The following is a 12941-nucleotide window of genomic DNA, read 5'->3' as shown; positions in this document are numbered from 1 at the left end:
TTCTTATTCCACCCTGCAATGCTCTAGACAAAATCTCTTGGCAAGAAGGCTTGTGCTTAAAGCAATTTTTCATTAGCTAGTAAAAAGGGAATATCCAGAGATTGTGAGCTGTTAGTTATGTCTGATTGGGAATGATTATGACAGAACATTACTTAGATATTTCCATACATCATAGTGCTCTCTTGGACACACACTGTATAAACGCTATTCCAACTAAAGCTTAGACTACAAGACTCTTTTATTATTGCTGGAGATATATATTTTTTTAAATCTCAAGAAAATACTCATGATATTCTTTGAATAAAAGGCAGGGGTGTCAAACTCTATTTCATGGAGGGCCACATCAGGGTTGTGTTTGACTTTGAGGGGCCAGAGTGGGCATCGCCAGCTTGACATCACTTGTGTCAGAGGCATCTGTGGTGGTCTGAGCGCTCTGCCAGTGAACACGGGCTCCCGAGCTCTGTTTTCGGCTGCGACAGCTTCCTACAACCATCTGCCAGCAAAAACGGACCACGCGGCCCTCACAAACTCTGTTTTCGGCTGTACCGGTGTCCTGCAACCCTCTGCCAGTGAGAAAGGAGCTCTGGAGGGCCGGTTGTTGCCCTCACGAGCTCTATTTTCAGCTGCGACCGCCTCCTGCAAACTTCTGGCAGCGAAAAGGGAGCTCAAGAGGGCTCCCTCCCACCCAAGCTCCGTTTTTGCTGGCAGAGACACTGTGGGCCGATCCTTTGCTGTTTCTAGGATGGCCCCTTGGGACGATGTAAACACCCCATTGGCCATATCCGCCTCCCAGGCCTTGAGTTTGAATAAAGGCATGCAAGAGGCATGATTTTATAATGGCTTTTTGCATGTTTCAAAACACACAAATTTTAAGGAGAATAATCTATCTCTATATGTCCACCCCTAACCCGAATCTTAACCCTAACTCTAACCCTTGCCCCCAGTTCCAGGTGGTCTAAGTAACACCTCCTCCTCCAAACAACCCACAGAATTACTTTGTAGAACTAAGGAACTCAAATTAATGTCATTTTAGACTGTAAGATCCCTGATCAAAGTAGCTACTTCCCCACTGGATTAGAGGAAATGAGGTCCTAGATGCGTGACCTATGGAGTGTGGTTCCACCACAAAACCGCGGTAGACTAAAGCACGTGTGACTAAAGCGCGGTGACAAAACCGCACCGTCAAAACCGTGTGACAACAGCGCGCCGACAACAGCGCACCGACAGAAGCGTGCTGTAACATAACCCTAAAAATAACCCTAAAAATAACCCTAAACCTAACGCTAAACCTACCCTAAACCTACCCTAAACCTACCCCTAAACCTAACCCTAAACCTTACCGTAAGTTAAATCGCGCTTCTGTCGGCGTGCTGTTGTCGGCACGCTGTTGTGGGCGCACTTTTGACATCGCGGTTTTAGTGCCGCGGTGTTGTCGGCGCGCTTTTGACGTTCGCGGTTATGTCGTGCCACGATGGAGTGTGTGCCACAGGTGGTGCGCAGAGCCATTTGTTAGGGCACGCCAGGCGTTGCCCTGTCAACTCCAACCAGCTGACTTCGGCCTTCATTTTGGCCGTTTTTTGCCCCCCAGAGGCTTCCCTGAAAAACCACCCAATGCGCAAACCGGAAGCTTGGGAACGGACACCGGGTTTGCATGTTGGGCCGTTTTTCGCGCTCCGGAGGTTTCAGGGAAGCCTCCTGAAGCCTCCAGAGCATGAAAAATGGCCCTACAGGGAACCTAGAAGTCAGGAATGGTGACTTCTGATTTGCCCATAGGGCCATTTTTCAGCCTCTGAAGACTTCGGGGAAGTCTCCTGAAGCCTCCAGAGGGCCTCGGGAGACTTCTAGAAAGCCTCTGGAGCCTAGGGAGGGTGAAACAAATGCACCAAAAGCGGTGGGGGCAGGGCACTGGTCACGCATGCATGCTGGCGCGGGGGTGTGTGTGTCGTGCACATAACATTATGGGTGTGGGCACGCCCGTGTACGACCCCCCTGTGCTCTCCCTGCCTTTGGCATGTGATCCAAAAAAGGTTAATCATCACTGCCCTACATTACACTATAGTAAAGCTAGAGCAGAAAAACATACAATTCTGATATTTAGGATTTAGCCTCACAACAGCCTGAAAATAAATTAAAAAATAAATACAGAAGCTTTTTGGTCTTTCCAACCATTAGATGAAAACAGGCCATTCTTAGCTATTTCAAGAAATGTTTCCTATCCTAAATGTCAACAACAATTTATTTTTTTTAGTGGAAACTCCAGGCCTCTAGGCACTCTCCTTATCTTGCTCAGCCGGAAATTCATCTAACTTGGTAAATTGAAGTAGCTTAAGTGTGAAGTATTAAAATATTGACACTGAAATCCAGTTCTAAAACCCTGTTTCAAAGTACAGAGGCAGATAGAAAAATGGGAAAAGTTAGCATTTAGGCAGCAGGTTAGAGACCATTTGCACTATGACTCTCAATGGGAAAACATTTCCTTTTTAAATCAAATCAGTCCTGCGACGCGTTTCCAGATAGCTTCTGTTACTAAAGTCTAATAAAATCACTGCATCCATCTTAATGTGTGCTTCTTTAGTGCAGTATTTTAATTATTCTCCCCCCACCTTTCCTAACAGTTTTCCCTCAATTAATTAGCCTCCCCTCCCCCTTTCCTAATGGTTTCCCCTCATTTCCCATTTGGGATCAACCAAGTGCTGATCTATTGGTGGCAACAGGAACTGACCATCTAACTCAGGGGTATCAAACTCAATTTCATTGAGGGCTGCATCAGGGTTGTGTTTGACCTCGGGGGGGGGGGGGGCAGTGGGAATGTGGCCAGCTCGACATCACTCTTCAAGGCTCTGTTTTCGGCTGCGACTGCCTCTTGCAGCCCTTTGCCAGTGAAAATAGAGCTTGGGAAGGCTGGTAGAGGGCTGCAGGAGGCTGTCGTAGCAAAAAATGGAGCCTGTGAGGGCCGCATATGGCCATTTTTGCTAGTAGAGGCACTGAGGGCTGTTCCTTCGCTGTTTATAGGGTGGCCCTGGGGGCTAGATGTAAGCACCCCATGGGCCGGATCCGACCAATGTGCCTTGAGTTTGATACCCCTGATCTAGCTTGTCATCTGAGCCTAGGGAACTTTTGGGCTGAAAGTGAGCGTCCCAGTCATCCAGCCTGCCCACAGTTTCCTAGTTATTACCCAGGTGCCTTTCTTAACCATTAGACCAAACCAGTTCTCATAATATTTTAATTTATAAACCATCCACCCTGGAGCAAACAATTTGGCACAGGTCAATCCTGTTAAGATTTAACCGGTTGTATCATTTTGGCAACACTTCTGGGGTACCAGCATAAATGTGTTTAAAGACTAACTGTGACAGTTATTCATTAGACTGTGGTAGAGTGCATGATTTTCCCTTCAGACAGCCAAAAAGACTAGATGTATTCATCAACTCCACCCACCAACTGAAACTTGACCAAGGGGGGGAAAAATTCCATTTTCTGCATTCTGTTGGATAACAGAGAGGAAAAGGAGTGGAACACTTAGCCTCAGTTCTGCTAATAGTCCTCAATTTGGCACATGCCAGATATAATGGGCTATGTTTCCAGATATCTTCTCTTGTTATTAAAGTGTAATAAATCTGTGATCCAGCAGGCTTCAGAAGCCTATTCTCCAATCAATTGGAAAATACTAGTTGGGGAAGATTAATCTATAGCAGGGGTTAAAAAAAAATTAAGCCACAATGTAATGAGTACAAGGAATTATTTTGAGGAACAGGAGAAAGACATGCTGCCAAGCCAACAAATCCAAGAAATAAACCTTGAGTATGGGACAGAGAAAACAACTCAGACAAAACCCTCCCTAACACTTGGGAAGATAAAGGGAGGAAGGGGGAAAGCACATTCAAATTTGGAAGTTTCTGCTATGATAATCTTAAAATAAATTATTATTGGTCACTATGATTTTGTTTCCAAGTCTGGTCTATCTTGAAGGGCTGATATACATTTGTTATAGAATGCCCCAATTAAAATGGAAGTGGTACAGCTACTACAATTATTTGTTTCATTTCAATTTACTTAGAATTAAATCATCCATTTATCTAACTGTCAGACCTACCTCAGTCAGATCCCCTAGGAAAGAAAGACCCTCGACTCCATTTGGGTGAATTGGTAGGTTCTTTTACTAAAAGCTGCAGTAAAATCATGCTAGAACTAAGTTTCCCACACAGAAAGTTACAAACTTCCCCCCTGATCATAGCCCTCTCCCCAGGACCAGTTCATCTTCAGCCAATGAAGAGCCATGTTTTGAGGTGTTTTGAGAATGCTGAGATGTTTGGTGTAGTCTACATTCCAATTTCAGGATGTGTGGTCTTGAGTGCTGGCACAAACTGGTTCCCTGCTTCCCTGGTCTTTGTCAAGCTGTCATCCCCCTTATCACATCCCCATATGTTTATTGCGCATTTGTCCTCCCCCCTGATCCTTGATGGCAGGATGCCAGAGAGGCGCCAAGCCAAAGATGGCAGACCAGACACTAACATCATAGTCTCTGGTCAGGTATTTAATAATTTGCTCCTTCTGATCACAAAATATAGCAAATGCTTAATTTAGGACTACAATTGGGATTAGCATTTATGTTGTTCAGCAACACGGTTGTTAACTGAGATGCCCAATTTGATGACATTTTTGCCATGGTTGTTATGCAAATCACTGCAGTTATATGTGACTCATGCAGTCACTAAAGCAAATCCAATTTCTCCCATTGTCTCAGATGCCAGTTTGTAAAGGTTAAAACTCACAATCCATGTGATCCCAGGATGATGCAACCATCATATGCCAGTTGCCAAGTGCCCATATTTCAATCTTATGACCAGGGCAGTAACTTCAAACAATTACAGATAGTCCTTGGTTTACAACCAAAATTTGTCCAACTTTTCTGTTGTTAAATGAGACATTTTTACATGAGTTTTGCCTCATTTTACAACCTTTCTTGCCTCATTTGCTAAATGAACCACAGCAGTTGATAAGTTAGTAACCCAGCTGTTAAGTGAATCTGGCTTCCCCACTGACTTTGCTTGTCAGAAGACCGCAAAAGGGGAATCACATGATCTTGGGACACAGCAGTGGTCGTAAGTATGAACCAGTTGCCAAGCATCTGAATTTTGATCACATGATCATGGGGGATGCTACAAAGATTGCTCCTGTGAAAAATGGTTGTGTCACTTTATCAGTCCCATTGTAACTCTGAACATTCACTAAATGAACTGAAGAAATGGTTGTAAGTTAAGGACTAATATAGGTTAAGGCAGTGTTTCCCAACCTTGGTGACTTTAAGTCCTGTGGACTTCAACTCCCAGAATCCCCCAGCCAGCATAGCTGGCTGGGGAATTCTGGGAGTTGAAGTCCACAGGACTTAAAGTCACCAAGGTTGGGAAACACTGGGTTAAGGTACCTATATTACAATGGTAAGAGCTTCTTCAGGTATTGGGATGGCAGCAAAGGGGCTATGTTTCAAGTTATATCAGTCTAATCTAAGGTCTTTGGGCTAAATATTCTTCATGTTTTTAAAAAAAGAGAACTAGAACTATAGTTTATAACTAAGTATAACAGGTATAATACAATAAAAGCAAGAATTCTGAATAAAAATAAGGTTGGTTTCTTAAATGTGAAAAGAATATGCAGACCGTGAAGTACAAAATGATGTATTCAATTGTCATCTGCCAAATAATTTTTTAAAAAAATATGTTTAGTTCTTGCTGGGATTTTACAAAACTTGAAATAGGGAATTTCTGGGATGTAGAAACAGAAGTGGAATTTTACAAGTATATTCTCAGGCAGACTTACCAGGCGTTTCCTTTCCTCTTCTACAGCAATTAGTAATCGAGCAAACTCCTTTAATGACTGAGCTATAAAAAGACACAAAAAACAAACCCACATTATTTTTACGTTATACTACCATGCTATTCGTCACACCTCTTATAAATTCCTTCAAGAAGAATCATAATTGCAACCTTCTATCCCTGGCTGTAACTTGGTAATGTAGGGCTGTGATGGCGAACCTTTGGCACGTGTGCCACAAGTGGCACACGGAGCTATGTCGCCTGGCACATGCAACATCGCCCGTTCCTCTTCCGGGTTTCTAGCACGCGTGCGTTTGCGATGATCAGCTGGCCTTCATGCATGTAACCGGAAGATTAGCTGGCTAGTAAGCATGCATGTGGCAGTAACCAGAAGTACATTTTCTGGCACGCGCATGCCCCTGGGCAGCTCCACTTCCGGGTTGTGACCTTGATGAGCATGGGTGTCCTCACTCGGTGTCAAAAAGGCTCGCCATCACTGGTGTAAGGTTTCCTGCTTGAGCAGGGGGTTGGACTAGAAGACCTCCAAGGTCCCTTCCAACTCTGTTATTCTGTTAACTTCAAGACAATTTTGTTTGTTTGTTTTGTTTTATTAGTTTTGTATGCAGCCCACTCCCGAAGGACTCCGGGCGGCTTACAATAAAACTAATGTTCTTTTAGACTTCTTTTCATTTCTATTAAGATACAGAAAAAAGAGGGTGGGGAAGGTTCATAAATAGACAAAAGAAATAAAGAGTTAAAACACACATGAACATAGAGAAACATCACAGATTTAAACAAAGCAATGAAATTTTACATCCATCCAAGACTATATAACTCTCTAAAAAAGAAACAATCCAAAAGGGTTTCCCCTCTCATTTTCATTTTCTAAAATATATTTATAGTTATTAAACCTATGGCATCATTTTAAAGACATTGTAATGAGTATGACCAAATGCATAAATAAAACCTATTAGAATGCAAAGGGGAAAAAAGATTTTTGAATTCCTATCAACATATTTTACTGACACTATCCTTTTTTCCTTGTAATATGGACACATATGAATATGCCTGTGTACATATGCACATGTTAATGTCGCTTGTTCTCATCCTTCTGTTTCCTTGTCTTTTAAATCATCATCTACTTGAAGGACACAAAACCCCGAGTTGTTAAGACAGCCAAATTCCTGAATCAAGTGCTCACAAGTTAAATTTGGGAACCATTATTTCCAGCAATAGTTTAGAAGTATGAGTTCAAAATAAAGACAGAGTAGAGCAGGTTAGTAAAGAAACATCCTATCAGATAGGAAATCCAGAAAAGCCAATGAAGTCCTAGGCTGCATTTACAGAGGGATAGTATTGAGATCATGTGAGGTGTCAGTATCACTTTATAGTCCACTTCTAAAATCACACTTGGAATACTGCATCCTGTTATGGTCGCCACAATAGAAAAAAGATGTTGAGAAGCTAAAAAGAGTGCAGAGAAGAGCAAGAAAGAAGATTAGGGGACTGGAGGCTAAACCATATGAGGAATGGTTGTGAGAATTGGGTATGTCTAGTCCAACGAAGAGAAGGACTAAGGGTAAGATGATTTAAGTCTTCCAATATTTGAAACGTTGTACAAAGAAGAGAGAGTTGACTTATTCTCCAAAGAAGGACAAGACAAGAAGTAATGGCTGGGAGCTTATCAAAGAGTGATCTAACCTAGAATTAAGGAGAAATTTCCTGTTCATGAGAACAATTAATCAGTAGAATGGCTTGTCTCCAGAAGTTGCTGCATCACTGATATTTTTAGAAAAGAGACTGAAAAGCCATTTATCTGGAATGATATAGGAACTCCTGCTCAAGGAAGGGATTAAAGTAGAAGACCTCCAAGATCCCTTCCAAGTCTTATTTTGTATTCTGCTAATTAACAGGAATACAGCATAATAATAAAGAAAACCCGAACTTCATATTATTTTCTGTTCATTAAGTTTTTATTTATACTTGAGCGACAAGCTCTTAGCCAAAGTACGAATTAGATGCATAAAATAAGAATGTTTTAATAAAGACGCCCACTGCAGACAAATTATAGATCTCTCAAGGACTCTTTATTTTCGCTGTCAACACAAACAGATGCAAAATTATGGCCGTGAAACCATCCCAGATAATTCATGAAGGAACTTATAGATACTTCAAAATGACAGTCACATTAATTTGTCATGAAGATGATTTTAAAAAAAAACAATTTGAATTTGCATTTGTATTCAGACAATTGCTTTGGTAAAACAGTTGAATTCTTGTAAATATCAGTAAAAAACATCACTGTGAAATGATTTCAACTATGGTAGCTATTTCATTTTAAGTATACGATCTGCAGCTATCATAGAATTTCTAAGCTTCCCCCCTCTTTTGATGGCACAGAATTCCCGTGTATGTGTCCACCATGAAAACAAACATGTGGCTCTCTTCATTATCACTTTAAGTAGAAACTTTAAAAGGCCAGCACATTCATTAGTCATAAATGAAACCGATGATAAAGTGAAGATCTTCAGCTCAGTGTGTAGTAGCCTCTCAAGGCTCCTGATTACAGAATACATCCATCACCACATGTGAGAGATTAGAATAGCTGAGAAAGGAGCGGGAGGGAGAGGAGACATAAACAATCAAGGTACGGAGTTTGAATTTATTGGTAGCAAACCGGCCATGGTGATAAGAAAGCTGGAAGAAGCACTTCAATGAGTCTCTGTCATAACAACTCATAAATGAGTTACAGTTTGCAGGATTCTGTATGCAACTCCAGATCAGCATTAACACTAACTTAAAAACTCTGTAGGTTTTGCAACCTTGAATGCTAGATCCACTTTTTAGACCAGGGATGTCAAACTCAAGGCACTTAGATACGTATAGCTTGTGGGGCCGGTCAGGAAACAGCAAAAGACAGGCTTGCGGTGTCTCTGCCAGCGGAAACGAAGCTTGGCCACATGCAGCCCCCCTCCCCGCAGCCCATTTTTGCTGGCAGAGGGCTATCAAAGCAAACTAAAAACAAAACAAAAGGAGAAATTTGAATTTGAATTTATTAAAATTTATAGGCCGCCCTTTTCCCTGAGGGGACTCAGGGCGGCTCACAATCACAAGGGAGGGAAGTGCAACATCAAAAACAAAACAAAATGTGAACAAAGAAAAAAATAGTAAAACGCAACTTTCATTCAACAATCAAACACTCGGGCGGGTGAATTAGGAACCTATCCCCAGGCCTGCTGGGAGAGCCAGATCTTGAGGGCTGCGCGGAAGGTCTGGACGGTGGTGAGGGTACGGATCTCAGCGGGGAGATCGTTCCACAGGGTCGGAGCTGCAACAGAAAAGGCTCTCCTCCGTGTAGTCGCCAGTCGGCATTGACTGGCAGATGGGATTCGGAGGAGGCCCAGTCTGTGCGATCGAATTGGTCGAAGGGAGGTAATCGGCAGGAGGCGGTCTCTCAAGTACCCAGATCCACTACCATGGAGTGCTTTAAAGGTGGTCATCAGTACCCTGAAGCGCACCCGGAGACCAACAGGTAGCCAGTGCAGCTCGCGGAGGACAGGTGTAACGTGGGCGAACCGCGGTGCGCCCACTATCACTCGCGCGGCCGCATTCTGGACTAACTGTAGTCGCCGGATGCACTTCAAGGGCAACCCCATGTAGAGCCCATTGCAGTATTCCAGCCTAGAGATCACAAGGGCTCGAGTGACTGTTGTGAGAACCTCCCGGTCTAGGTAGGGCCGCAACTGGCGGACCAGGCGAACCTGGGCAAATGCCCCCCTGGTCACAGCTGACAGCTGGTGGTCAAAAGTCAGCTGTGGGTCCAGGAGGACTCCTAAGTTGCGGACCCTATCTGAGGGGTGTAAAATTTGACCCCCCAGCCTAAGTGTTGGTACATTCGCCAAATTATTGGGAGGGAAGCACAACAGCCACTCGGTCTTGTCCGGGTTGAGTACCAGTTTGTTAGCGCTCATCCAGTTCCTAACGGCCTCTAGACCCTGGTTCATCACGTCCACCGCTTCATTGAGTTGGCACGGGGCGGACAGATACAGTTGCGTATCGTCCGCATATTGGTGGTATTTTATCCCGTGCCTCCGAATGATCTCGCCCAGCGGTTTCATGTAAATGTTAAATAGTAGGGGGGATAAGACCGAACCCTGTGGCACCCCACATGTTAGGGGCCTCAGGGACGATCTCTGCCCCCCGACCAACACCGACTGCGACCTGTCCGAGAGGTAGGAGGAGAACCACCGTAAAACAGTGCCTCCCACTCCCACCTCCCGCAGTCGTCGCAGAAGGATACCATGGTCGATGGTATCGAAAGCCGCTGAGAGGTCAAGGAGAACCAGGATGGATGCATAGCCTCCATCTCTGGCCCTCCAGAGATCATCGGTCAATGCGACCAAAGCGGTTTCTGTGCTGTAACCAGGTCTGAAGCCGGACTGGAAGGGGTCAAGATAACTAGCTTCCTCCAAGGCCCGTTGAAGCTGGAAGGCCACCACCTTCTCAACAACCTTCCCGATAAAGGGGAGGTTGGAGACAGGACGAAAGTTGTTTAAAATGGCTGGATCCAAGGATGGTTTCTTCAGGAGGGGTCTCACCACCGCCGTTTTAAGTACGGCGGGGAAGTGCCCCTCCCGAAGGGAGGCGGTCACGACCGCCTGGATCCAGCCATGTGTCACCTCCCTGCTGTTGGCAACCAGCCAGGAGGGACACGGGTCCAGAATACAGGTGGAGGCACTTACAGCTCGAATGGCCTTGTCCACATCCCCAGAGGCAACATCCTGGAACTCAACCCAGAGATGATTTGCCAAGCGGTCCTCCTGTGTCTCGGCTGGATCTACTGCGGTGGAGTCCAAGTCCGACCGAAACCGAGCTATTTTGTCCCTTTTGTGTTTGAGCCTGCAAGAAGGGACAGGAAAAAAGAAAGAGAAAGAAAAGACAAAGAAAAAGAAGGAAAGATGGGAAGAGAGCAAGGGAAAAATAGGGAAAGAGAGGAAGAAGAAAGGAGAAGGAAAAGGGAAGGAAAAAGAAGAAGAGGGGAGGAGGGAGCGAAGGAAGGAGGGAAGGAAGGAAGATTATAATGAGAGTGAGGATCCCAGGGAAGTCCTGCCTTAGCATTTGGACACCACAGGTGCCATCACATGAGTACTGTGTCACGTCGACCATGGCCACGCCCCTGGCCACACCTACCATGGTCACATACCCCCACCTCTGCTCCCAGCCTTCCGAGATCAAACACAACCCCGATGCGGCCCTCAATGAAATCATGTTTAACACCCCTATTCTAGACCCTATTGTGAAAGTTTACTTTGGATGTGTAACTTCTATCTTCTACCAGAAACTGGCCACTACACATTTTAGGTGTCTCTAGCTTCCATTTGGAACACACTAAGAAGTCCATTGTTTCTAGCGATACCTAGAATATACAAATTATTCAGACTCATCAGATAAAGTACACAGGCAATTGATTTAAGGCTGGCATTTCTCAAGATGCAAATATATAGCATTAAACAGATCAAAAGGACTGGAATGTTGCTTAGGATTAATGCGCAATAGTATGAAATAAATTGACAGCACAACCCAATGTTATTGCTTGTTACCTACAGTTCCCAATAAAATGACGCAGGCGTATAACCTAATGATTTACAGCTCAGCCTAGACAGTTCTAAACCTTATTTTCATATCTGTGAATAGCAAGGAAGCTGTTTATAGAATTAACAAACTTAAAATAGCTGCTAATCAACATTGGACCAACCAAAACTCAGAAGCACCTTCTGATGCCAATTCTTCAAGCATTAAAATATCAAAATAAAGCAAAAATGAATAAGGTACATGTTAACTCTCCAGGTCACTCTCTAACTGACCTAAAGTTGCCCTTGAAAACAGGAACCGTACAAAGTTTTATCATGAAACAAGTCAGATTTTATTAGAAGTCTTAATATAATTTCTCATGCATTAAAATGGTATAAACTTTCTTATCACAAGACTCGTTTTAATGATCTATTATCCAAGAATGTCCATATAGCACAGGTAACGACTACTGAAATTGTTGTTGTTTCCTCTGAGTAATTTACAGAGTTTCAGATCTTTGTTTTACTATCTAATTAACTGAAAAAGTTAACTGTGGTCCATAAAACCTTAGATGATTAAATTTAAGATGTCGCATGACCCCTTGCTGTTTTTATTTGAGTAACAACCTTGCATTAACATTTAAATTAAAAAGTAGTGATGGGAATAGATTGATCTGATTGATTAGATACCATCAAGTTGTGTTAACTCTTAATGACCATCCAGATTGATTTTCTTCTAGAAGACCTGTTTCCAATCTCGTTCTTCAATACAGGATGATGTGCAGAATACATTTCTTAAAAGTGTTTTTGTAGCTTCAGATGAATGAATCTAAGCGACCTGCAAAAGCTGTGTAACTGTAGTACTTCAAGCAACCTCACATATGCACATATAGCAATAGCACTTAGATTTATATACCGCTTCATAGTGTTTTACAGCAGGGGTCCCCAATCCCCGGGCTACAGCCCACTACCAGGCTGTGGCTTGCTTGGAATGGGATAGCAGTGCATACATGAAGCTCCCCTCATGCAAAAGACAGCCGCTTGCATTCACACGTGAAGCTCCTCTTGCGCAAGCTGCACATACAAATGGAGTTGTACACACTTGCAAATGTGCACTTGCCACTTGCAGGGAACTATCCCCTCTCCTACCACCAGCAGGCCACCAAACCAAAAAGGTTGGGGACTGCTGCTTTACAGCACCGCACGGTTTACAAGTCAACATTTTGCAACCAAGAATCTGGCTCCTAATTTTATCAAATAATAAAAGGCTGAGTCAACTTTGATCCCATCGGGATGAAAGTCCTGAAAGTTAGCCTGCAATATGGCATTCTAACCACTATGCCACCACAGTAATTCAATACCATCACCACATTAAAACACAATAAGATGTGTGTGTGTGTGTGTGTGTGTGTGTGTGTGTGTGTGTGTGTGTGTGTGAAAAATTTGGCAAGATTCTGTAGAGATGAGCCTATGGAGCTGATTATGGATCTGAGTGGTGTTCCTTCTTGTGTATCTTGGGGAGGTCATAGAGTTTGGGGCATCTGGAAGATTACTCTCT

At 43.6% G+C, this 12941-nt stretch overlaps 1 protein-coding gene across 1 annotated transcript in view; it reads right to left on the bottom strand.

Annotated features, from left to right (window-relative positions):
- The window catches only part of ARHGAP42 (Rho GTPase activating protein 42), a 182179-nt gene that overhangs the window by 109426 nt on the left and 59812 nt on the right, over positions 1-12941 (bottom strand). The window contains exon 3 of the mRNA XM_087721121.1: positions 5818-5879. Coding sequence (XP_087577247.1) covers positions 5818-5879 — 62 coding nt within the window. The remainder of the gene's footprint in view (positions 1-5817; positions 5880-12941) is intronic.

The sequence above is a fragment of the Thamnophis sirtalis genome, unplaced genomic scaffold (assembly GCF_051295495.1).
Source record: "Thamnophis sirtalis isolate CommonGarterSnake01/CBP01778 unplaced genomic scaffold, rThaSir2_p1.2 scaffold_8, whole genome shotgun sequence".
Classification (NCBI taxonomy): Eukaryota; Metazoa; Chordata; class Lepidosauria; order Squamata; family Natricidae; genus Thamnophis; species Thamnophis sirtalis.
Note: the sequence above shows the minus strand (reverse complement) of the source record. Positions and strands in the feature narration are given on the sequence as shown.